The sequence below is a fragment of the Scyliorhinus torazame genome, chromosome 8 (genome assembly GCF_047496885.1).
Source record: "Scyliorhinus torazame isolate Kashiwa2021f chromosome 8, sScyTor2.1, whole genome shotgun sequence".
In the NCBI taxonomy this organism is placed as follows: Eukaryota; Metazoa; Chordata; class Chondrichthyes; order Carcharhiniformes; family Scyliorhinidae; genus Scyliorhinus; species Scyliorhinus torazame.
The window spans coordinates 239,799,951-239,826,510 of NC_092714.1; the positions used below are offsets into that span (position 1 = coordinate 239,799,951).

General features: G+C 43.5%; 1 protein-coding gene across 9 annotated transcripts in view; it reads right to left on the reverse strand.

Moving 5' to 3' along the window:
* Positions 1-26,560, reverse strand: part of LOC140428486 (receptor-type tyrosine-protein phosphatase T-like) — a 1,877,905-nt gene that overhangs the window by 367,977 nt on the left and 1,483,368 nt on the right. For 5 of the 9 annotated variants that reach the window (XM_072515007.1, XM_072515008.1, XM_072515005.1 and 2 more), the window contains exons 13-14: positions 13,845-13,881; positions 12,928-12,975 (exon numbers count right to left, since the gene is read on the reverse strand). In XM_072515007.1, coding sequence (XP_072371108.1) covers positions 12,928-12,975; positions 13,845-13,881 — 85 coding nt within the window. The remainder of the gene's footprint in view (positions 1-12,927; positions 12,976-13,844; positions 13,882-26,560) is intronic. The other 4 variants (XM_072515011.1, XM_072515009.1, XM_072515013.1 and 1 more) reach the window with 1 other exon arrangement.

The window sequence follows — 26,560 nt, forward strand, 5'->3', positions numbered from 1 at the left end:
AGAGGGATGAGTGTGTGTCTGTGTGAGAGAGAGGAGCGAGTGTGTGTGTGAGAGAGAGGAGCGAGTGTGTGTGTGAGAGAGAGGGTGGGTGTGTTTATGTGAGAGGGAGGAGTGAGTGTGTGTGAGAGGGGTGAGTGTGCATGTGTGAGAGAGGGATGAGTGTGTGTCTGTGTGAGAGAGAGGAGCGAGTGTGTGTGTGAGAGAGAGGAGCGAGTGTGTGTGTGAGAGAGAGGGTGAGTGTGTGTGCGTGTGTGTCAGAGAAGGGGTAAGTGTATATTTGTGTGTGTGAGAGAGAGGGGTGTGTGTGTGTGGGAGACAGGATGAGTGGATGTGAGAGAGCGGTAAGTGTGTGTGAGAGAGAGTGGAAGCATGTCTGTATGAAATGAGGCTATGACAGGTGAGGACCTTGAGAGGATTGTTATCAGTAAGGAGGTAGTGATGGGCAAGCTAATGGGGCTAAAGGTAGACAAGTCTCCTGGCCCTGATGGAATGCATCCCAGAGTGCTAAAAGAGATGGCTAGGGAAATTGCAAATGCACTAGTGATAATTTACCAAAATTCACTAGACTCTGGGGTGGTCCCGGCGGATTGGAAATTAGCAAACGTGACACCACTGTTTAAAAAAAGAGGTAGGCAGAAAGCGGGTAATTATAGGCCACTGAGCTTAACTTCGGTAGTAGGGAAGATGCTGGAATCTATCATCAAGGAAGAAATAGCAAGGCATCTGGATGGAAATTGTCCCATTGGACAGACGCAGCATGGGTTCATAAAGGGCAGGTCGTGCCTAACTAATTTAGTGGAAGTTTTTGAGGACATTACCAATGCGGTACATAACAGGGAGCCAATGGATGTGGTATATCTGGATTTCCAGAAAGCCTTTGACAAGGTGCTACACAAAAGGTTGCTGCATAAGATAAAGATGCATGGCATTAAGGGGAAAGTAGTAGCATGATATAGAGGATTGGTTAATTAATAGAAAGCAAAGAGTGGGGTTAATGGGTGTTTCTCTGGTTGGCAATCAGTAGCTAGTGGTGTCCCTCAGGGATCAGTGTTGGGCCCACAATTGTTCACAATTTACATCGATGATTTGGAGTTGGGGATCAAGGGCAATGTGTCCAAGTTTGCAGACGACACTAAGATGAGTGGTAAAGCAAAAAGTGCAGAGGATACTGGAAATCTGCAGAGGGATTTGGATCGGCTAAGTGAATGGGCTAGGGTCTGGCAGATGGAATACAATGTTGACAAATGTGAGGTTATCCATTTTGGTAGGAATAACAGCAAAAGGGATTATTATTTAAATGATAAAATATTAAAACATGCTGCTGTGCAGAGAGACCTGGGTGTGCTAGTGCATGAGTTGGTTTACAGGTTCAACAGGTGATTAAGAAGGTGAATGGAATTTTGTCCTTCATTGCGAGAGGAATGGAATTTAAGACTAGGGAGGTTATGCTGCAATTGTATACGGTGTTAGTGAGGCCACACCTGGAGTATTGTGTTCAGTTTTGGTCTCCTTACTTGAGAAAGGACGTACTGGCACTAGAGGGTGTGCAGAGGAGATTCACTAGGTTAATCCCAGAGCTGAAGGGGTTGGATTACGAGGAGAGGTTGAGTAGACTGGGACTGTACTCGTTGGAATTTAAAAGGATGAGGGGGGATCTTATAGAAACATATAAAATTATGAAGGGAATAGATAGGATAGGATGTGGGCAGGTTGTTTCCACTGGCGGGTGAAAGCAGAACTAGGGGGCATAGCCTCAAAATAAGGGGAAGTAGATTTAGGACTGAGTTTAGGAGGAACTTCTTCACCCAAAGGGTTGTGAATCTATGGAATTCCTTGCCCAGTGAAGCAGTAGAGGCTCCTTCATTGAATGTTTTTAAGATAAAGATAGATAGTTTTTTGAAGAATAAAGGGATTAAGGGTTATGGTGTTCGGGCCGGAAAGTGGAGCTGAGTCCACAAAAGATCAGCCATGATCTCATTGAATGGTGGAGCAGGCTCGAGGGGCCAGATGGCCTACTCCTGCTCCTAGTTCTTATGTTCTTATGTGTGCGTGAGAGAGAGGAGCGAGTGTGTGTGCGTGAGAGAGAGGGCGAGTGTGTGTATGTGAGAGGGGTGAGTATGTGTATGTGAGAGAGGTGTGAGTGTGTGTGAGAGAGAGGGGGAGTGTGTGTGCGTGTGCGTGAGAGAGGAGCATGTGTGTGTGTGTGAGAGAGAGAGGGGTGAGTGTGTGCGTGTGTGAGAAAGGGTGAGTGTGTGTGTGTTTATGTGTGAGAGAGGGGGGTGTGTGTCTGTGTGCAAGAAGGGCGAGTGTGTGTTTCACGGTAGATGGAGTACAATGTGGGGAAATGTAAAGTTACCTACTATTCCCGTACCAGCCACCCCCACTAGGTGCCGGAATGTGGCGACTAGTGGCTTTTCACAGTAACTTCATTTGAAGCCTACATGTGACAATAAGCGATTTTCATTTTCATTTGGTAGAAAAAATAGAAAAGTAGAATATATTTGAAATGGTGATAGGCTGGGAAATGTTGGCATTCAAAGGGATTTGCATGTCCTTGTGTGCGCATCACAGAAAGTTGACATGCAGGTACAGCAAAAGTTACGAAGACAAATGGTATGTTCGGCTTTATTACAAAGCATAAGAGTATAATATTGAATTGGTCTTACTCCAATTATATAGGATATTGGTGAGACCATACCTGGATTACTGTATACAGTTTTGGTTCTCCTTACCTCAGACCAACCTCACACTCACCCATTCTCTCAAAAATACACTCACCCATCTCTCTCACACACACTCACCCGTCTCTCACATACACATTCACCCCTCTCTCTCACACACACTCACCCGTCTCTCACATACACACTCACCCCTCTCACTCACACACACACACACACCCTGTCTCACAGAAACTCACCCCATCTCACACACACACTCACCATCTCTCACACACACTCACCCTGTCTCACACACTCTCACATCGTCTCACACACACACACTCACCCATCTCCCTCACACACACTCACCCGTCTCTCACATACACATTCACTCCTCTCTCTCACACATTCACCACTCTGCTCTTACACACTCACCCCTCTCTCTCACACACACACACACCCTGTCTCACAGAAACTCACCCCATCTCACACACACACTCACCCTGTCTCACACACACTCACATCGTTTCACACACACTAAACCCTCTCTCACACATTCACCCTCTCTCTCACACACACACACCTCTTTCTCACACACATTCAGCCCTCTATCACATATATTCACCCCTCACAAACATACTCACCCTTCTCTCTCACACATACTCACCCTTCTCACACACCTTCAGCCCTCTCCCACACATATTCAACCCTCTCACACAGATTCACCCCTCTCTCACACACATACTCACCCCTCTCTCACACACATACTCACCCCTCTCTCACACACATACTCACCCCTCTCTCACACACATACTCACCCCTCTCTCACACACATAATCTCCCCTCTCTCACACACATTCTCACCCCTCTCTCTCACTTATACTCCCCATCTCTCTCACATTCTCACCCATCTCTCTCACACACTCTCACCCCTCTCTCACAGACACACTCGCCCTCTCTCACATATACAATCATTTCTCTCTCACACACACTCAACTCTCTCTTTCTCATACACACTCACCCCTCTCTCACACACACACTCACCCCATCTCACACACACACTCACCCTTCTCTCACACAGATTCAGACCGCTCTCTCACATATTCATCCTTCTCTCTCACACACACTCACCCCTCTCTCTTACACTCACTCACTGTTCTCTGTCACACACACACGCTCACCCCCTCTCACACACACTCACCCTTCTCACACACCTTCAGCCCTCTCCCACACATATTCAACCCTCTCACACAGATTCACCCCTCTCACACACATACTCACCCCTCTCTCACACACATACTCACCCCTCTCTCACACACATAATCTCCCCTCTCTCACACACATTCTCACCCCTCTCTCTCACTTATACTCCCCATCTCTCTCACATTCTCACCCATCTCTCTCACACATTCTCACCCCTCTCTCACAGACACACTCGCCCTCGCTCACATATACAATCATTTCTCTCTCACACACACTCAACTCTCTCTTTCTTACACACACTCACCCTCTCTCACACACACACTCACCCCATCTCACACATACACTCACCCCTCTCTCTCACACAGATTCAGACCTCTCTCACACATATTCACCCCTCTCACACATACGCACTCTTCTCTCACACACATACTCACCCTTCTCCCTCACACATACTCACCCTTCTCTCCCACACATACTCACCCCTCTCTCTCACACACATTCAACCCTCTCACACACATTCACGCTCTCTCACATACACACTCATCCCTCTCTCACATACACACTCACCCCTCTCTCACATACACACTCACCCCTCTCTCACACACACACTCACCCCTCTCTCTTAAACACACTCACCGCTCTCTGTCACACACACTCACCCCTCTCTCACACACACACGCACCCCTACACTCACCCCTCTCTCCCCTGCACACTCTCACCCGCCGTGCACTCACTCCTACACTCTGCCCTGTCTCCAATGCACACACTCATCTGCCTCACACTCACCCCTCTCTCCCACACACCACTCACCTGCCTTGCTCACACACACAATCATTCTCACACTCATTCAAGTACAACAGAGATTCGTTTGGATAAGAGAAATGTTCCATGAGGAGCGATCAATCTACTTCTGGTCTTTATTCCCTAGAATTTGGAAGAATGGGAGGTAATCGCACTGAAACAGAGAAAGTTCTTAAGGAATTTGATAGAGTAGATGCTGGGTTTTCCCCAGTCCAGGGCCTGAAACAGAAAGAATAAGATGTAGGCCACTTAGTACTGAGGTGTGGAGAAATTTCCTCACTCAAAAGGCAGTGAATCTCTAGATTTCTTTACCCCAGAGCGCTGTGGATGCTCAACTATTAAATATATTCAAGATAGAGACTGATAGATTTTTGGTACAAAAAATATTAAGGAATATGGTAATAGTGTGGGAAGCTGAGTTGGGCTGGAAAATCAGCCATGACTTTGTTGCATGGCAGAGCAGGCTGGTAACTAGTAGGTCGGGTTTGCTTTAAACATGCTGTGGTGATGTGCATCAATGTAAATGCATGTAGGCTAGCTAGACACTAGAGGGAGCACCAAAGACATCACACACACACACACCCAACCAATAGACCAGGTAGATAGGACACGGCCAATGGACATTCACGATACACACAGAGGTGACACCACCACAGGAGGGCATTACACCAACCCATATATAAAGGACACCACACACATGATCTGCCTCTTTCCAGTGGAGACAGTCAGTGAGAACAGACACAGGGTTGATTCAATATTACACCCACCACGTGGATTGCAGCAACTGGTTAGTCAGTCTGGGTAGCTATAGTAGGATTAGCAGTAGTGTCGAACCCGAGTAATAGAAGTGTAAATAGTTTAATAAACGTGTTGACGTTATCTCCACGTCTGAACCTTCCTTTGTCAAGTGCACCACAAGGAAGCCGCTTATGTTACTCCTACAACATAACAAATCACATGCCAGTAACAACGCGAGATGACTACTGAGCCACATTTTCACTCTCAATTTTGTTTCTCTTCTTGTGCTTTTACTACGTTTAGTTTTCGTACCTCCTTTGACGATTTATTAATGATTTTTCAAATGTCAAGTTCATTGAGTTTTCACACATTCACACAAAAGCATACAAAAATACTTCCATGTTAAAAGTATTGCAAATGGAAATAACTATCCAATTAAACGTGAAATTTTTAATGAATTAAGTGGACGAGAATACCAGCAAAGTATCGGTCTTACAGTTCTCTAAATGTCTAACCAGCAAAGCTTTGGACTGTAATTCACGTGGAATAGATTTAAATAATAAAGGATGCTATTTGTGGTGCTTTGAAAGTCTGACACCTGAAAATGTCATGACATTTGAAATCATTGGTAAGTCATGGGATCACTGCTACAAAATGCTATAAGCAGGGACGTGATAACATAATCATAGAAAATGTGGTGATGATATCATAAGTTACATTAAATTGAACATAGAAACAGCCAAGTATTACTACCTTCCCAATTCTGACAATAAATGTATTCTGAAATGCTTTATTACAGTTACAACAGAGGAAAGCAATTTTGTCACAGCGTCGATTGCCAAACGAGAGGCTTGGTGACTGACGTGTAGTCACAGTTTTGACATTTACTTCAGGTAATGCCACAAAATATCTGAAATTATTTTCATTATGCTCGCCCTCCTTTTAGCTCCCACTTCAAGCATATTCAAGTAGAAATGCAAATCCATTCATGGGGACTGGGAGCATTACTTAATGCAGTCAGCTCCACTGTGCCAGTCCCTTTGTGATAGTCCTTGTGTGAGGCAAGCAGAGGAGATGTGCTCCTAATGAAAAGCTTTTCAATGTTTCTTCCCCAAAGAGAGAGCATATTGATTATGGATCATTCATGTTCTGATTTTGCGAATTGCAAAGATTAACTTAATTGCACGGTACCTGTCCGCATTTTCTTCCGTGCAATAAACTGTGGAGCTGTGGCATCAGTGCTCAGAACAGTGCGCACACAAAAAAAACACAAGCTTATCCATGGACCATCTTATTATGGTTTTGATAAATGAGTATTACAGATAAAATTGCACATGAAAGTATGAGGAATGGATTTTGTTTGTGTGAATCTTTCACAGTAACAGGATGTGTATCAGTATGGATTACTGATATAGTTTTCTGAATTACAAAGTGCAACAGCAATCAATCATGGAACCTGGAACGTCACAACTGACCTGCTCAGACTGATATATCTTGTCCTTTGCCATTGCTCCCCTGGTTTGAAAGTGAATGAAAGGTGTTCCAAAATAACTAGGTATATTTTCCTATTTAATAAATGTACTCCCTTTGCTAAAATATGGCGCTTCATCCCTTAATTGACTTTCCTTTATTTCTCTTCTCGGTAGCATCATTGTGAAGAGTTAATGACACCGTATTTATGTTATGCTTGCATTTTGGCTAGATTTATCGTACCATTATCGTAATAAACTAAAACGTCACTTACTATCATTCTTATTTATATTTAGTCCAATTGGCAATATTGGAAATGAAGGAACTGCATGGAGCCCATATAGATTACATTTATCTGGGCCATCAACTCTGTCCCTTATTCAAAGGTGAGGATATAATTGTCAACAGGAAGCTCTGACTGCCTCAGCAATGATTCTCCAGAATAGAATCTTTCTAACCATTCATATATAATTCATCCGAAGAGAATACAGTTATGGGGTAAATTGCAGAACAATTCAACCTCTTTTCTGTTTTCCATGTCACGGCCTAAAGGAAAAAAACCTTTTAGTCGAAATGTAGGATTATACCACCTATCTGCATTGCTGAGGAAATGCAACATTTCAGCTCAGGTAGAAGGCCTGATTCTCGTGACGCTGGCAGCAGCCACACGATTCAGTCAGTGAGTGCCAGCAATTAAACAACAGGAATCAGCATCCGTTTCATTCCTATTAGCTGTTTGAGAGGGAACATTAATTCTCCAAGCTGCTACCTGCCAAGTGCTGCTTTGTACTCAGCCACTATATGAGTTGAGAATTCAAGTCAGCTTTCAACCTGCATCTGGAAATGAGCAGGATGTAAATGCCTGTTTCAGTGCAGTCACTTGTTGGCTGTACCTCCTCCTAGGTTGATGCCAGACAAACAAGAACAAGGATATCTTTTGGAGCTGAATTGGGAGGTTTCCTTGGAGTCCAGCACAAAGGTGTTTTTATTTGCAATTCTCCCGATAGATAGCGATTTTAAAAACTCTGAAAGCAAAATATAAAGGATAACAGCACCTTGCGTTCAAAGCACATATCCCTACAGAAATGGTACAATATCCTTGTTGTGCTCAAAGAGGTTTTCTCAATAATATGGGAGGTAAATGCACTATTTTGTACGATAAAGAGTAGCAGATTCAATCTCCCATCTGCATTCTTAGCTGCTTTTAGCCAGTTTGGTGCTGGGTTGATTCGTGAGCTAGCCTCAGTTTTCCTGAGCTACAAAGAGAAATTTCAAGAAAATGATTGCGTCAAGCTTTTTTCCCGTAGGTTACCACTAAAAATTGCAAATTTGTGAACAAGCGTGCAAATGCTCATCTTGAAGTCAGGCTTGGATGTGAAGGACGCCTTGGTTGAATTCTCGACTGATAGCCCTGTTGATCCTGGAAGGTATCAGAAATCAACTGAAACTTAAGACATTTGTTCACTGATGTGAACCATCAGTTCATAGAGTAAAGCAAGGTGAAGGTGCAGAGAGGAAGGAAGAGAATGATAGAGAAAATGTGTTTCAAGAAATACCAGAATTTCTGGCTGAGTGTTCCACATTCCAACAATCTTCCACATAAAAATAAACCAAAATATCTCCCTTTATTCTTGTGATGACAATATTGAACTTGTTATTTACTGATTCACTGATCAGTAAGGTTTCTTTTTTTTTTTTACTTTACTTTCTCAAAGGCTCTCATAATTCTGAACAACTCTGTCTGATTCATTCTTGATCTTATTTGTTCTAATAAATGTATCCCAATTTCTTTCATCTCTCCCCATAACTAAAAGCTCTCATCTTCATGAACCTCTCCTGTGCCAAGTCTTCTTCGACAGTACCTTCCAAACCCACGACCTCTACCACCGAGAAGAACAAGAGCAAAAGATGCATGCGAACACCGGTGCCTGGAGATACTCTTCCAAGCCACATACCTTCCTGACTTAGAACTATGTAATCATTGCTTCACTGTCGCAGGATGAAAATTCTGGAATGCCCTCCCTATCGACATGGTGGATGTGCCAACACCACATGAAATGCAACACTTCAAGAAGGAAGCTTACCAGCACTTTCTCAACGACAACTAAGAATGGGGAACAAATTCTGGCCTTGCAGTGATGCTCACATCCCACAAATGAATAAATAAAAAGAACCCTCTCCAAGGCCTTCAGGTCTTTCTTGAAAACACCTGTGACACAATGGTGACCCAATGGTGGTAAAACTGGTCACCGTCAGCAGGACATCGGCAGCTAATGCTGAAAATGGGAAACAAAATTACTTGTGACGTAAAACGGGCTGCCAATTTGCTATCTTGATGTTTCAAGTAAAATTAATAGTAACTTTGAAGCATTATTGAACGTACGCATTTCACAATTTTGGGGTCAAATAATCATGTTCAGTAGCAATATGCAAATCAACCACAAGATGACCACTTAACAATAACAGCTGAATGGCAGTTGTCTTTTGGTCAATGAAAGAAGATGCATTGATGCTCCTCTTGTAGGGAGAGAACTTGACCATAGGAAATTTGGAACAGTAGAAGGCCATTCAGCTCATTGAGGCTGATCTGTGATTCAATGAGATCATAGGTTATCTGTATTTCAACTCCATTTACCAACCTAGTCCCATTGACCTTGATACCCATACCTCATAAAAATCTATGACCTTTTGTGTGCGGAAGTGTTTCCTGACATCACCCACGATCAGACTAACATTAATCTTGAGGTTATGCTTCCTTGTTCTGGATCCTCACTAGAGGAAATATTTTCTATCAAATATTTTAATAATTTTAAACACCTCAATTTAGTCACTCATCAATACTCGTGCGAATATTGATCTATCCAATCAATCCTCATTATATGACCTTTTTTAGCCTTGATATCATGCTGATAAATCTATGTTGCAATATCTGCAGCATTTGTCCTGAAGTGAGGTACCCCATAACTGAATGCAGTAGAGCAGAGGAGATCTAACCAGACAACTGTATAATAACTTCCCTTCCTTTTTATTTCAGGCCTCTTGAGATAAATGCTCACAAACTATCAGCCTTTTAATTTATTTTGTACCTGTCCGTGGTGTTCTTCGTATTGCTTATTTCAGGATGGTTGGTGTAGTGTTCACAAAGACCACAAAATAGCTTTAACTTAAACAAAGCTATGATTTTATTTACACTACTAAACTGGGATTCGCACATAGTCCTTAAGAATACACAATTGATTAATAACATCAAACTACACTCATCGACTGCTAATCTTACTGCTGGTATAAACTATAATCTAACCTGAGTTGACCTTCACTAGCTAACTCTTGCATACACTCTTCCCCTAAGGTCTAGCATCACTGCCTTATATATTTGTAACTGTAGCTCCCTCTAGTGTCTACTCTCGACACTACATTAACCCTCGCAATGTTGATAATTATGCTAATACCACACCTGTCCACTAACTTTTAATGATTTATGAGCATGGACTTGTAGACCTCCCTGCTCGCCCACAGTTCCCAACTTCTCACTATTTCAAAAATATTCTGATCTTTCTTAGGTCCAGTGTGGGTCCCTCACATTTTTCCACATTCAACGCAATCTGTACGGTTTGTCCATTCATGTAATTTAGCAATGTTCCATTGCAACATCCTGCTCCCATCTACAAGACTGCGTGTGGTACCTAATTAAGTGGCCTCAGCAAACCTTGATACATAGCTCTCTATTCCATCATGAAAGTCAGTAATAAATACGGTGAAAAGCTGAGGTCCCATACAGATCCCCTGGGGAACAGAACCAGACACATTCTGCCAATTCCCATTATCCCTAAACTATCTCTGAAACAATTTCCTACCCATATGAAAAGATTGCCCTCCCCCATTCCATGCACTGCTTGTCTGGAATCTTATCAGATGTCTTCTGGAAGTTCATATTAATAATGCCCAGAACTGTTACATTATCTACCATATTAGTGACTTCATCAAAAAAAATTAGCCAGCTTAATCAGACACACTTATCCTTTACAGTCCATGTAGCCTTTCTCTGATTAATTCATTTTTGTCTGAGTGCTCAGTCACACTGACTTGCAATAGATTCCAGTAGCTTACTGAACAACAGATTAACTGATTTATAATGTCTGAGTTTCACTCTGCCAGGTTTCTTAAACTCTTCTTAAATAATGGAATGACATCGGCAATTTTCTGAATGGCATGCAAGAGGAAAATCCATGGCATGTCCATCCACTAGAATCAAGACCAAAACAGGGATGAACCCACCTCAAATACCTGGCCCTCCAGGTGAAAATTTGGGGTCTTAGTTTCTCCAGCTTCAGGAATTTTAAGGCCTTGAATTAAACCAATGATTGTAACTCATGTTACTTAACTTTTGCCTCAGGTTTTTTTGTTTGTTTACCCATATTTTCTAAATACCATCTCTTCAAATTACTTTAAATGTTTACTTTTGTCTCTTAGATATTCGTAAGTTAATTACTTTATCAATGAGAATTTCCTGCTAATTGCGTTTGAGGTAATATAAATCAGTATGTTTTGGTCAAATGTCATGGCCTTTCACAGTTAAGAAAAAAAAACTTAATGCAACACGTAGTTTTGTCACTTAAACCAAGAAAAACACAATCTATAGTGAATTAACTCATGTATCTTGTATAGGGACATAGATGGGTTCCAGGTGGGAAAGGTGTCATCGAGAGATGCTATCACTTCTAGGACAGGGAAATGTGGACACCTGCTGCAGCAAGAGAAGAGAATGTTTGAAGATTTTAGCAGAGTCCTGATGGTCAGAATGCAAAGATTGCTGAGGCCCTGAATTGATGTAAACCAGGTCGGCATGTTTCAGGATCTGAGGAAATGTAGGATATACCCTTTTATTCTTTAATGGGATGTGGGCATCATTGGCAAAGCAAGCATTTTGTCACCCATTCCTAATTGCCCTTGAGCTGAGTGGCTTGCTAGGCCATTTCAATGAGGTGTTTTCCAGCAATGAATGCTCGATATTTGCATAAACATTCAATTTGTATGAAATTCTGGCCGCACGTTTAGCCGGCCATAACATTAAATGTTAAGAGGCGTTCATATTACCCACATATACACAATATAACTATTTGTTTTTCTAAAAATTCAATGAACTTAATTTTATGGTTTCCTGCTGTTGTTTGGGGGCTTTCTGAAACAAGAGCGCAAATTAAGAAAACCATTGAAATTAATAGAGAGCAAAGTATGCTGGAGAAGCTGATATCCACACCTAAATCCCCAAAATGTGTGAAGCTCTGCTCCTTTAATTTGAAAAGCCCACCCATCATCAAATTTCAGAAGGCCTACAGCATTTAGTCTGCAATTATATTTATCAGTCAGGTTTTCAATTCTCTTGTTCTGTCGTTGGTGACTCCTGTGGGGTACAGTTCTTTATGTGCCCGTATCATGCTGGAACTCAGCCAACTTGCCTTTACTCATCTCTGCTCCTCGATGGTGAATGTTAGCAGGCTATTAAGTCTGTGGGTGATACAGTGAATCCCAATCCTGCCCTCACATAATATTCACAGTAAGAAGTCTTACAACACCAGGTTAAAGTCCAACAGGTTTGTTTCAAACAGTGCTCTGAAAGCTAGTGTTTGGAACAAACCTGTTGGACTTTAACCTGGTGTTGTAAGACTTCTTACTGTGCTCACCCCAGTCCAACGCCGGCATCGCCACATCATAATATTCACAGACAAGCATTTTCCAGTAATGTCACTTGGCCAGCATAAGCCCCTTTTACAGCTCAGGGAGACTGAGGCCCAACTGTACTCCTTCTGTCATTTAGCTGATTTAGCCCTGATCACAATGACTCACTATCATACTTTCCAGTGCATTTAACCATTGAGCTACCAGCAGAGCCAACAGTTGTAGGTCAAAGTACTTCCGATAGCACAAAAAATTTGCTAAATCATAAAATATTTGCTAAGTCTATAAGAATATGAGTCACTTTGCAGATAACATTTTAAAATAACATTTTGCATAGGGTCGGAGAGGAATTAACATTTTTGACTTGAGAGGAGATAATCACCTGCACTTGGGATGACAAGTATGTACGGTGTAGTTATCTGTATCCTACCTATTACCGTTAAGGCAAAGGGAAAGTTCCAGGTCAGCATGCATAAGAAAAAAAAGAAAGAAGCAAGTCTACCAAGAAAAATATCCTTTGATAATATGTCACACCAACACCCTGCCCCCCCCAATCACCATGCTATAAAATAAAATGGAAACCCCAAGAGAAATTAATAATTATTTCAGATTAAAGTTTTAATGATATCTCAGTCTCCAATTTTAATTTCAAAAGAATAAATTATGATCGATGGCTTTAATGCAAATGCGGCTCTGTTACTTTGCCTTCAGTTTGCTTAATAAAGTATCAATATCGTGATCCATATCTAAAGAGAGACAAGTGATATTCACAAGACAGGCAAAATTTAAATAATCAGTGCAGCAGAAAAATATAGCCTGTAAAAAAAATAGCCTGAGCACAGAAATGATAGGGGAAAATGATTGAATAGGCTTCTAGTTGCATTTCACTTCATTTAATGCGGCTAGTACGATAATGAAACCTATAAAGAAAACAGGGCTAAATGTTCAGAAATAAACAGTAGATGCTGGATGCAGGCTTTTAAATTTCTAGAAAATTACTGATGTTAAATCATGCACAGAATGACAACACAATGAAAGCAGCAATTCAATGCAAAAGAAATAGTATACATATACACAATATGACCCAATATGAAGATAACAGGCAAGATAATAACAAAATAAATACATGCAGGATACAAACATGCCATTTTAGCAACCAATTTAGTCAAGCACTGATTGAGAATTTCTCTCTCCGCATGTCCTTCAAGCATGGTAGATAGAAAGATGTGTTCTTGTTATGTGTGATGCTGGTTGTTGGGCTTGAACAGTGCAAACAAAAAAGGAACAAAATTCTCTTACCTTTTGTCGCCAATCTTATGCAGCTGATTTTGGTCTCCTACGAGGAATGAGAGAAAAATGTGTCATTGTTGTGCTAACACAACCAGCTTGATTCTAACTGATTGGATCCAGGATCACTGGCAATTTTGTAAATTAGATAAATGAGATTAATGATTTGGACTTTGGAATCAAAAACGCAAATTGTAAATTTGCAAATTGCACCAAATGTGGGAGGAATTATCAACACTGAGGAGGGCTGCAACAAAATGTACGAGGACATTTATTTACTTGCAGGATGGGCATCTAATTATCAATGCCCTGCCATACTTTAACAGGGCCATGAAATCTGCCAATCTAGAACTCAGTTTTATTCCCAGAGGGATAGAATTGAAAAGTAGGACAGTTATGCTAAACAAATATTGAAACTCAGTTGGACCACAATTAGAGTACTGTGTGCAGTTCTGGCTGTCAGAGAGGATATATATGGAGGACAGGAAAGGGTGCTGAGAAGATTTACAAGAATGATACCAGAAATGCATGGGTACACACATCTGAAAGATGAACAGGTTGGATCTCTTTTCTCTTGAAAAAGAAGGCTGAAGGGTGATCCTAATAGAGATCTTTAAAATTATGAAAGGTTTTGATAGATGGGCACAGAAAGAATGGGTTAAGTTTTTGCGTCCAGCCCACCATGAGAATCTTCACAGACTGTGTGGAAAATCTGATGGACCATTCAAAGGTCCGCTGACCTCATGCGGGAATGTCCGGTCTCAGGGCGGGCACAACCGGAAAACATCATCAAATGTTACCACTTGTGGGTAAGAGCATCACTAGAGGTCATCTTTAGAGTCATAGAGGTCTACAGTACAGAAAAGGCCCTTCTGCCATCTCATCTGCGCCAGTCAAACAAATACACCTAAGTATTTTAATCCTATTTTCCAGCACTTGGCCCTTAGCCCTGTATGCCTTGGCATCGCAAGTACACATCTAAATACTTCTTAAATGTTATGAGGGTCTTTGCCTCAATTCAATTATAATTGTATAGGGCATTGGTGCGGCCACGCCTGGAGTATTTGTGTGCAGTTTCTATCTGAGGAAGTGTCTTTATCTGAGGAAGGATGTTGTTGCTGTGGAGGGAGTGCAGCGAAGGTTTACCAGGCTGATTCCTGGGATGGCAGGACTGACATATGAGGAGAGACTAAGTTGGTTAGGATTATATTCATTGGAGTTTAGAAGATTGAGAGGGGAACTCATAGAAACTTATAAAATTCTAACAGGATTAGACAGGGTAGATTCAGAAAGAATGTTCTCAATGGTAGGGGTGTCCAGAACTAGGGGTCATAGTTTGAGGTTAAGGGGTAAATCGTTTAGGACTGAAGTGAGGAGAAGTTCCTTAGCCAGAGAGTGGTGTATCTGTGGAATTTACTACAGCAGAAAGTAGTTGAAGCCAAAATGTCGTGTAATTTCAAGAACAAATTAGATATAGCTCTTGGGGCTAAAGGAATCAAGTGATATGGGGGGAAAGCGGGATCAGGGTATTGAATTTGATGATCAGCTATTATCATCATCAATGGTGGAGCAGACTCGATTGACAGAATGGCTTCCTCCTGCTTCTATTTTCTATGGATGTTTCAATGCCTCCACCACCCTTACAGAATAAAGAACAAAGAAAATTACAGCACAGGAACGGGCCCTTCGGCCCTCCCAGCCTGCGCCGATCCAGATCCTTTACCTAAACCTGTCTTCTATTTTCCAAGGATCTACTTCTCTCTGTTCCCTCCCCCGTTCATATATCTGTCTAGATGCATCTTAAATGATGCTATCGTGCCCGCCTCTACCACTTCCGCTGGCAAGGCGTCCCAGGCACCCACCACCCTCTGCGTAAAAAACGTTCCACGCACATCTCCATTAACCTTTCCCCCTCTCACCTTGAAATTGTGACCCCTTGTAATTGACACCCCCACTCTTGGAAAAAGCTTGTTGCTATCCACCCTGTCCTTACCTCTCATAATTTTGTAGACCTCAATCAGGCCCCCCCTCAACCTCCGTCTTTCCAATGAAAACAATCCTAATCTACTCTACCTTTCTTCATAGCTAGCACCCTCCATACCAGGCAACATCCTGGTGAACCTCCTCTGTACCCTCTCTAAAGCATCCACATCCTTCTGGTAATGTGGCGACCAGAACTGCACGCAGTATTCCAAATGTGGCCTAACCAAAGTCCTATACAACTGTAACATGACCTGCCGACTTTTGTACTCAATACCCCGTCCGATTAATGCAAGCATGCTGTATGCCTTCTTGGCCACTCTATCAACCTGCGTTGCCACCTTCAGGGTACAATGGGCCTGAACTCCCAGATCTCTCTGTACATCAATTTTCCCCAGGACTCTTCCATTGACCATATAGTCTGCTCTTGAATTAGATCTTCCAAAATGCAACACCTCGCATTTGCCTGGATTGAACTCCATCTGCCATTTCTCTGCCCAACTCTCCAATCTATCTATATTTTGCTGTATTCTCTGACAGTCCTCGCTATCTGCAACTCCACCAATCTTAATATCATCTGCAAACTTGCTAATCAGACCACCTACACCTTCGCCCAGATCATTTATGTATATCACAAATAACAGTGGTCCGAGCACGGATCCCTGTGGAACACCACTAGTCACCTTTCTCCATTTTGAGACACTCCCTTCCACCACTACTCTCTGTCTCCTGTTGCCCAGCCAGTTCTTTATCCATCTAGCTAGTACACCCTGAACTTTTTCCATCAACCTGTCATGGGAAACTTTATCAAACGCCTTACTGAAGTCCATGTATATGACATCTACAGCCCTTCCCTCATCAATTAACTTTGTCACTTCCTCAAAGAATTCTATTAGGTTTGTAAGACATGACCTTCCCTGCACAAAACCATGCTGCCTGTCACTGATAAGTCTATTTTCTTCCAAATGTGAATAGATCCTATCCCTCAGTATCTTCTCCAACAGTTGCCCACCACTGACGTCAAGCTCACAGGTCTATAATTCCCTGGATTATCCCTGCTACCCTTCTTAAACAAAGGGACAACATTAGCATTTCTCCAGTCCTCCGGGACCTCACCCGTGCTCAAGGAAGCTGCAAAGATATCTGTTAAGGCCCCAGCTATTTCGTCCCTCGCTTCCCTCAGTAACCTGGGATAGATCTCATCCGGTACTGGGGACTTGTCCACCTTAATGCCTTTTAGGATACCCAAAACTTCCCCCTTCCTTATGCCGACTTGACCTAGAGTATTTAAACATCCATTCCTAGCCTCAACATCCGTCATGTCCCTCTCCTTGGTGAATACCGATGCAAAGTACTCATTAAGAATCTCACCCATTTCCTCTGACGCCACGCATAAATTCCCTCTTTTGTCTTTGAGTGGGCGAATCCTTTCTCTAGTTACCCTCTTGCTCCTTATATACGAATAAAAGGCTTTGGGATTTTCTTTAACCCTGTTAGCCAAAGATATTTCATGATCCCTTTTAGCCCTCTTTATTGCGCGTTTGAGATTTGTCCTACTTTCCCGATATTGCTCCAAAGCTTCATCAGTTTTAAGTTGCCTAGATCTTATGTAGGCTTCCTTTTTCATCTTAGCTAGTCTCACAATTCCACCTGACATCCATGGTTCCCTAATCTTGCCATTTCTATCCCGCATTTTCACAGGGACATGTCTGTCCTGCACTCTAATCAACCTTTCCTTAAAAGACTCCCACATTTCAAATGTGGGTTTACCCTTAAACAGCTGCTCCCAATCCACATTCCCTAGCTCCTGCCGAATTTTTTAATATTTGGCCTTTCCCCAATTTAGCACTCTTCCTTTAGGGCCACTCTCATCTTTGTCCATGAGTATTCTAAAACTTACGGAATTGTGATCGCTATTCCCAAAGTAATCACCGACTGAAACTTCAACCACCTGGCCGGGTTCATTCGCCAACACCAGGTCCAGTATGGCCCCTTCCCGAGTTGGACTATTTAGATACTGCTCTAAAAAACTCTCCTGGATGCTCCTTACAAATTCTGCTCCATCTACGCCTCCAACACTACATGAGTCCCATTCAATGTTGGGGAAGTTAAAATCTCCCATCACGACCACCCTATTGCTCCTTTATTTTTCTATAATCTGTCTACATATTTGTACCTCTACATCACGCTCGCTTTGGAAGGCCTGTCGTAAACTCCCAACAATGTTACTGCACCCTTCCTATTTCTTAGCTCTACCCATATTGCCTCAGTGCTCGAATCCTCCATCGTGCCCTCTTTAATCACAGCTGTGATATCATCTCTGACCACTAATGCAACTCCTCCACCCCTTTTACCTCCCTCTCTATCCCTCCTGAAGCATCTATACCCTGGGATATTTAGTTGCCAGTCTTGCCCTTCCCTCAACCAAGTCTCAGTAATACCAATAACATCATATTCCCAGGTACTAATCCAAGCCCTAAATTCATCTGCCTTACCTGCTACACTTCTCGCATTGAAACAAATGCACCTTAGACAACCTGTCCCTTTGCGTTCGTCATCTCATCCCTGTCTACTCTTCCCCTTAGTCACATTGAGTATATTATCTAGTACCTTACTGGCTTTAGTTGCTGCCTCTTTACTGACCTCTAACTTCCTAATCTGGTTCCCACCCCCCTGCCACATTAGTTTAAAACCTCCCCAACAGTGTTAGCAAAAGCACCCCCTCGGACATTGGTTCCAGTCCTGCCCAAGTGTAGACCATCCAATTTGTAATGGTTCCACCGCCCCCAGAACCAGTTCCAATATCCCAAAAATCTGAACCCCTCCCTCCTGCACCATCTCTCAAGCCACGTATTCATTCTGACTATTCTTGAATTTCTACTCTGACTGTCTCGTGGCACTGGTAGCAATCCTGAGATTACTACCTTTGAGGTCCTACTTTTTAACTTATCTCCTAACTCCCTAAATTCTGATTGTAGGACCTCATCCCTTTTTGTACCTATATCCAGCATAACTTCCCTGCTCTTAAACTCAATGCCCCGGCTAATAAAGGCAAATATACCATGTGCCTTCTGAACCACTTGTATCCACCTGCTCTGCTACCTTAATGGACTGGTGTATATGCACACCAAGGTCCCTCTGATCCTCGTTGCTTCCTAAGTTTCTGCCATTCATCATATATTCTGTTGCCTTGTTTGTCCTTCCCAAGTGTATCGCCTCACACTTATCCAGATTGAATTCCATTTGCCACTGATCATCCCATCTATATCCTCCTGTAATCTAAGGCTATCCTCCCCACTATTTACCACACCACCAATTTTTGTATCATCCGCACATTTACTGATCAACCCTCCTACATTCATGTCTAAATCATTTATATAATTAACAACAGCAAGGGCCCCAACACTGATCCCTGTGGGACCCCACTGGACACAAGCTTCCAGTCAGAAAAACACATCTTGACAATCACCCTCTGCTTCCTGCCACTCAGCCCATTCTGGATCTAATTTGCCACATTTCCTTGGATCCCGTGGGCTTTTACCTTCACTGTCAGTCTCCCATGTGGGACCTTATCAAAAGCCTTGCTGAAATCCAAGTAGACTACGCCAAATGTATTGCCCTCATTGACACACCTGGTGACCTCTTTGAAAAATTCAATAAAGTTGGCCAGACATGACTTCCCCTTAACAAAACCATGCTTATTGTTCTTGATTAATCCTGCCTCTCCTAAATGCAGATTAATTCTGTCTATGAGAATTGATTCCAATAGTTTCCCCACAACTGAGGTAAGACTAACTGGCTTGTAATTTCCTGGTTTATCCCTTCCTCCCTTCTTGAATAATGATACAACATTGGCCATCCTCCGGGCTCACCTGGCCAAGGAGATCTCTCTACTTTTAAGCCTACTAGCCTACTCAGAACTTCCTCTCTGTCTATGTTAATTTATCACAGCCCTTCTCCCTGATTTATATACCTACACTGTCCCTCTCATTAGGCACCACTGACACAAAATATTCATTTAGACCCCATCTATGTCCTCCAACTCCACACAAATTACCACTATGATCATTAATGGGCCCTACTCTATCCCCAGTTAAACTTTGACCCTTAATGCACTTGTAAAACGACTTAGGATTTTACTTTATTTTACCTGCATTTTGTGTCCCCTTTGTGCTCTACAAATGTACTTTTTAAGTCCCCTCTTGCACATTCTATACTGCCTCTAGGGCTTCTGCTGTTTTGAGCCCTTGATATCTGCCAGAAGTTTCCCTTTTTTTTTCATCCAATGTTGTATATCCCTCGATATCCAGAGTTCACAGGATTTGTTGGTTCTGTGGCGTTGGGTGCTCTGGTGCACAGATGAGCCAACACAGTTGTATGTGGTACAACTCTATTTTATTATAACTCTTATAATACAGTTCGTTCTTTGGCTTGTCTTCAGTTGGGCTTGAACAGTCTTCAGCGCTGTGCCCTTTATTGTAGCATGAGAGACCGTCATGGTCATGCTGCTGTGTAGTGGAGCATGGTAGGCTGTTATAGCCTTCTTGCTGTTCACGGGAGCATGGCAGACTTGCATCGTCTGCCGCTGGTTGGTCAGGAGAGGTTGCTAGACCCTCATGGTCTTGTTCCTGCAAGGACTGCGCTCTGGAGTCTTGCGTTCCTTCCATCGTGGAGTCCGTCCACGAGCTCTCTGTGGAGGCTTGTGACACTGGAGTCACTTCTTGTTCGTGCAAGGACTGCGCTCTGGAGTCTTGCGTTGCTTCTATCGTGGAGGCTGTCCACGAGCTCTCTGTGGAGGCTTGTGACACTGGAGTCACTTCTTGTTCGTGCAAGGACTGCGCTCTGGAGTCTTGCATTTCTGCAATTGTGGAGTCTGTCCACGAGCTTGCTGTGGAAGCTTGTGACACTGGAGTCACTTCTGGTTCATGCGAGGACTGCACTCTGGAGTCTTGCATGTCTTCTTTCATAGAGTCGGGAACGTTGAGCGGGACGTGGACCACGCTCTGTGTGGCAGCAGGGCACTCTCCGTGTGCTTGCACCGCTCCCTGTCTGTTAATGTCAGGCTGCAGCATCATCCGGTACTGATAAGTTGGAACGTCATATCTGCTGGATTGAAGATCCTCAAATCCGAAAAATGAATCTGCATCTGCGTCGGATTCAATGTGGGGGCCGCCAATGTGCAACACGAAAGGTTCGTCCGAGTCATAGTCATATAGGACCACGGAGCTATCATTGGGCTCGCGAGGTCCGGAAACACTGTAAAAATCGTCATCGAAGTATTCAAGGTCGGAATCATCGGCTTGTGCGTAGGTAACTGCTTGTCGGGGGTTCTTCGGAGGTTAAATTCATCTCCTGGGTCAATTTGCGGCACTGTGCTGTCATTCCAGGTGAAGGAAGGTTGTTTTACAGCTTTAACAGATTTTTGTTTTTTTGATTTGGGACGTTTCCCTTTTAAATTGGATTTGGGACATTTCCTTTTTAAATTGATCCAGTCTTGGGCCTCTGACATCCTGACGCTCGGTATGTAGCACGTAGGAAGCGACTGCGCATGCTCAGATCGCTGTTCCTTTACCGATGGCCGTTTTCTTGACTGCGCATGCGCAGCATCTCGCGCATGCGCAAACGAAACTTCCGGTTCTGCGCACTTCTCGCGCAACTGTGCTAGCGTTATACCTTTAGCAAGATGGCCGCCGACCTCGACCCAGCCTTTTCTCAGGCCCGGGATTTCGGGCTCCGGGATCCCAGCCACGAGGTGAGTACTGCAGCTTTTCTTACCTTTAAGTCCCCATTGGATTGCGTATTCTTCACAGTACTTGGCGAATTTGCCCATGACTGCCTGGTAATCGTGCCTTTGCTGCCTCCTGAAGAACCTGAACCTTCTGAACATTGCTCTTGCCCTTGCACCGGCGACGGTGAGGAGAAATTCAATTTTTTCCTTATCATCCAGGTCCTTGAGTTCAGCTGCCGCCAGGAACAACTCGAACATTTGCCGGAATCGCCGCCAGTTTTCGTGGAGGTCGCCGTCGCACTGGAGCGCCTGCGGAACCGGGAGCTTGTACATCATGCCTGGGCACTGCTGGTTGTCTCTGTACACTGAGGTATGCCGGCAGGTATCGATCCACTCCTGTACCATGTGGTGTTGGGTGCTCTGGTGCACAGATGAGCCAACACAGTTGTATGTGGTACAACTCTATTTTATTATAACTCTTATAATACAGTTCGTTCTGGATACTCTGCACGTGCTGTCTCCCTGAGTGTCTTTGGCAATAGCTGTGTCCTGGTTCTCCTCTGCAGCTCTTACTGACCACCAGGGGTCGTGTCTGTGCTTTTATATCTTTCTGTCATTGGTTGTGGTGTTGTGTGTTCTGATTTGTCTGTTGGTGTGTCTATCATGATGTGTGTGTTTGAATATCATGACAGGTTCCACTGTTTTTCTTTGTTGGAACATGTTGGTCCTATGCTCTCCCTATTTCCTTCTTGAATGCATCCCACTGTTCTGTCACAGTTTTCCTAAAAGTGTCTGCTCCCAGTCCACTCTGGCCAAATCATATCTGATGTAACTAAAATCGGCCTTCCCCCAGTTTAGAACTTTGATTTCAGGCCCATCCTAGTCCTTTTCCAATCAATCTTGAATCTAACGGAGTTATGATCACTGTCTGCAAATACTCCCCACTGATACTTCAACCAGTTGCCCAGCTTCATTACCTAAAATTAAATCCCGTCTCTTATACGGCCAGGGGCTGGTTTAGCACAGTGGGCTAAATAGCTGGCTTGCTATGCAAAACAATGCCAGCAGCGCGGGTTCAATTCCAGTACCGGCCTCCTTGAACAGCCACCGGAATGTGGCGACTAGGGGCTTTTCACAGTAACTTCATTGAAGCCTACTTGTGACAATAAGCGATTATTATTATTCTTATTATTATTATAGGAACTTTTACTTACCGGCTTAAAATGTTCTCTTGGATGCATTTTAAGAATTCCGCTCCCTCCAAACCTTTCACATTATGACTACCCCACTTAATGTTGGAAAGTTGAAATCCCTCACTATCACTACCCTATTGCTTCCACACTTGTATGAAATTTGTCTACATATCTGCTTTTATTTCTCTTGGGCTGTTAGGGGGCCTATAGAGCACTCCCAGCATTGTGATTGCTCCTTTTTAAAAAATAAATGTACCCAATTATTTTTTTTTCCAATTAAGGGACAATTTAGCATGGCCAATCCATCTACCGTGCACAGCTTTGGGTTGTGGGGGTGAGACCCAATGCAAACACAGGGAGAATGTGCAAACTCCAGACAGAGAGTGACCCAGGGCCGGGATTGAACCCGGGTTCTCAGTGCCGTGAGGCAGCAGTGCTAGCCACAGTGCCACCATGCCACCTTTCCTTTTTGTTTTTTAAGTTCTACCCATGAGGCTTCATTTGAAGAGCCTTCTAAGATGTCATCCCCCCTTACTGCTGTAATTGCTTCCCTGATCAAATTTGCGACACCCCAATGTTTCATTTTGTGCCATCAAATCATCTGTCTTGTTCGTCGGACTCCTTCTATTGAAATAAATACCATCCAGTCTTGCCAAACTCCCTTGTGACTCGGTCCAGAACTTCTATGCGTTCCTCACTTGCTGTCTCTTCTAATTTTGGCTATGTATCTTCCCCTGCTGAGCCTTCTCTCAGGATGCTACCAGTAATGAAATGCAGAAGCAATTCTGTATGTTAATATGTTAGACTTCCACCCAGCAGGTGGCAATCGAACTACACCATGTAACTCTGCAACCTCGGGGGAGTCTGAGTGAGAAGTCGTCGTGGAAATTTGTGCATAATTATAGCTCTCGTATTCTAGTTGTTAACAGTTTGCAGTAGTGTTAGTGTTTTCTACCCATGTTATTGTAATTTAATAAATCTTAACTAGTCAAGAACTAGACGTTCTTTGGTGCACTGACTCAATCATTGCAACGCACTAGAACGTAACACCACCCCTCCTGCCAAGTTAGTTTAAATCCTCCCTAAATGCTCTAGAAACCTCCCTACAACGATATTGGCCCCATTTCAGTTCAGGTGCAAGCTGTCCACCGTGTACAGGTCCCACCATCCCCAAAATGTTCCCAATATCCCAGAAATCTATAAATCTCCTCCACCATCTCTCCAGCCACGCATTCATCTGGACTAACCTCCTCATTATAAGATAAATCTAATAGGAAGTTTCTCAACCTGAAGGGTGGTGAGAATGTGGAACTTGCTACCACAGGCGATAGTTGAGGTGAATGGTTTCCCATTGATTCCACACCACGCAGCCAGGAACCCATGGTGCAGGTGCACTGTCGGTTGGACCAGAAGGTTGTGAAGGGCTGGAGATCTTGCACTATAAAATAACTGCCAATACTGCATTTCAATGGAACTATCAATGCGTGTAGTTCTCTTTCTAGTGATCTCCAGTTATGTAAAATCAAGTTACTCTAAGGCGGTGGACTAGACAGACCTATTAATATGCTTATTCTTGGTGATTAATCCATTTTCAGCTGTATTCAAAAATGAATTCAGAATACTCCTCAAATATCTCGAGGAAAGCTTTTTAATGCAGAAAAGAAACAATGACATTCTGAAACGGTGCCCAGTTGCGCTGGTTCATCGTGGATTTTGCACTCAGTCATTTGCAAATCAGTTTGGGTAGAATCATGAGCGTAAAATTCAATTTGTGCAACAAATGTAATTTGCAGTCCCGTTGCTCATTGAACCCAAAGTGGACAATCTACCCTAAGTGTCAAGTTTGATATCGCCTAATGATTGATTTACCTTGTCTTTATGCACCTTCTTCGGGCCTCACTCACTAGATCATTTATCTAGGTTTCTCAATTAAATAATTTGCCAATATATTAAATATATTTAAACCTGCATTATTAGCAGCAAGCAATTGAAGTGTTACAGAAGTGAAGATGCCTCTTTCTGCTTCAGCCATAATCTCTGAGAGGCTTTCCAGTGTGACAGATTTTTCTTGGTTTCCCACAGCAGTCATCGCTGTGTGGCATCTTTGAGTGAGACTGACAATGCTGTTTAATTTGTGCCCATTTATATCCAGAGTCACACTAGGAACTGAATTAAACATTCATGAAAATTGGGATTCTGAAAGGTGACTTGAGAGATTTTCATTCCATCAAACTAGTCTGAATTGAAAACGTTGTTATCAAAAGTGAAACTTATTTTGGATTCAATGCCCTGAGCGAAAATAAATAATGTGAAATTTATATTGAGGTCATCTGGCTGTTGAATTTTTACCAAACAGCAGATGTCGCTTCTGTGGGAGCTAATGGCCGCGAACCAACAGCCACACTGTGCCAAAAAAGGAGCTTTCCACGTAGCGTGGCTGATAGAAACCGGGAGAGCCCGCTCCCGGGACCTACCTGGCTCGCAACGACGCGCGACATCCAACATGATCTCACGAGACGTTGCGATGTAAATCCCACCCATTATGGGCGGGATCAATTTTTAGCAAATCTGCATATTAAAGCAAGACACCTAGTCTCACTTTAATGTGCAGATTCCTGAGTTATCCGAGGCGTGGGATCTATTCCTTTTCCCTTGGAGATCTTGGGTGAATGCTGTTCAGCACTGGTCTCTGTAAAACTCCCGGAAGGGATGGCTTACCGGCTGAGTTGTATTCAGCTCTGTGGGACTGGATGGGACCAGACCTGCTGGATGTGTACGAGATATGCTTCTGGATGGCAGCATGTCAGAATCCATGAGGAAAGGCATCATCACCCTCATCTACAAGCAGAAGGGGGAAAGGGAAGAAATTCGAAATTGGCGACCCATTTCACTGTTGAATGTGGATTATAAAATTCTACCCAAGCTCATCGCCAATCGGGTCAAGTCTGCTCTGGAGTCGGTGATCCACCCTGGCCAGACCTGTGATGTACCCGGCAGGAAGATCTCTGATAGCCTCGTGCTACTCAGGCATATGATCGCCTATGTGCAGGACAGGAAGGTGGACACCTGCCTCATCAGCCTTGACCAGGAGAAGGTCTTTGACAGAATATCGCACACCTACATGATGGATGTGCTCTCCAAAATGAAATGAAAATCGCTTATTGTCACAAGTAGGCTTCAATGAAGTTACTGTGAAAAGCCCCTAGTCGCCACATTCCGGCGCCTGTTCGGGGAGGCTGTTATGGGAATTGAACCGTGCTGCTGGCCTGCCTTGATCTGCTTTCAAAGCCAGCGATTTAGCCCTGTGCTAAACAGCCCCAAAATGGGGTTTGGGGAGGGAACTCGCAATTGGATCAAACTGCTCGACACAAACACCTATAGCGCAGTCTCAATCAAGGGGTGGGAATCAGAAAAGTTCCAGATCAAATCAGGAGTCAGGCAGGGATGCCCTCTCTCCTCGGCCCTGTTTGTGTGCTGCATAGAACCTTTTGCCGAGTCCATCAGGAAGGATCCGGGTATAAGAGGAGTGACGATCCCAGGCAGCGGAGGCGTGCAAGTTAAGGCCTCCCTGTACATGGGCGACATCGTCGTCTTCTGCTCGGATCCCGCGTCTGTACGCAGGCTCTCGAATGCCTGCGACCAGTTTGAACTGGCCTCGGGAGCCAAGGTAAACTGCGGCAAGAGCGAGGCCGTGTTCTTTGGGAACTGGGCCAACAGGTCCTTTGTCCCCTTCACTGTCAGGTCAGATTACCTGAAGATGCTGGGGATATGGTTCGGAGCAGCTGGGGCGTGCACCAAAAACTGGGAGGAGCGCATCGCCAAGGTAA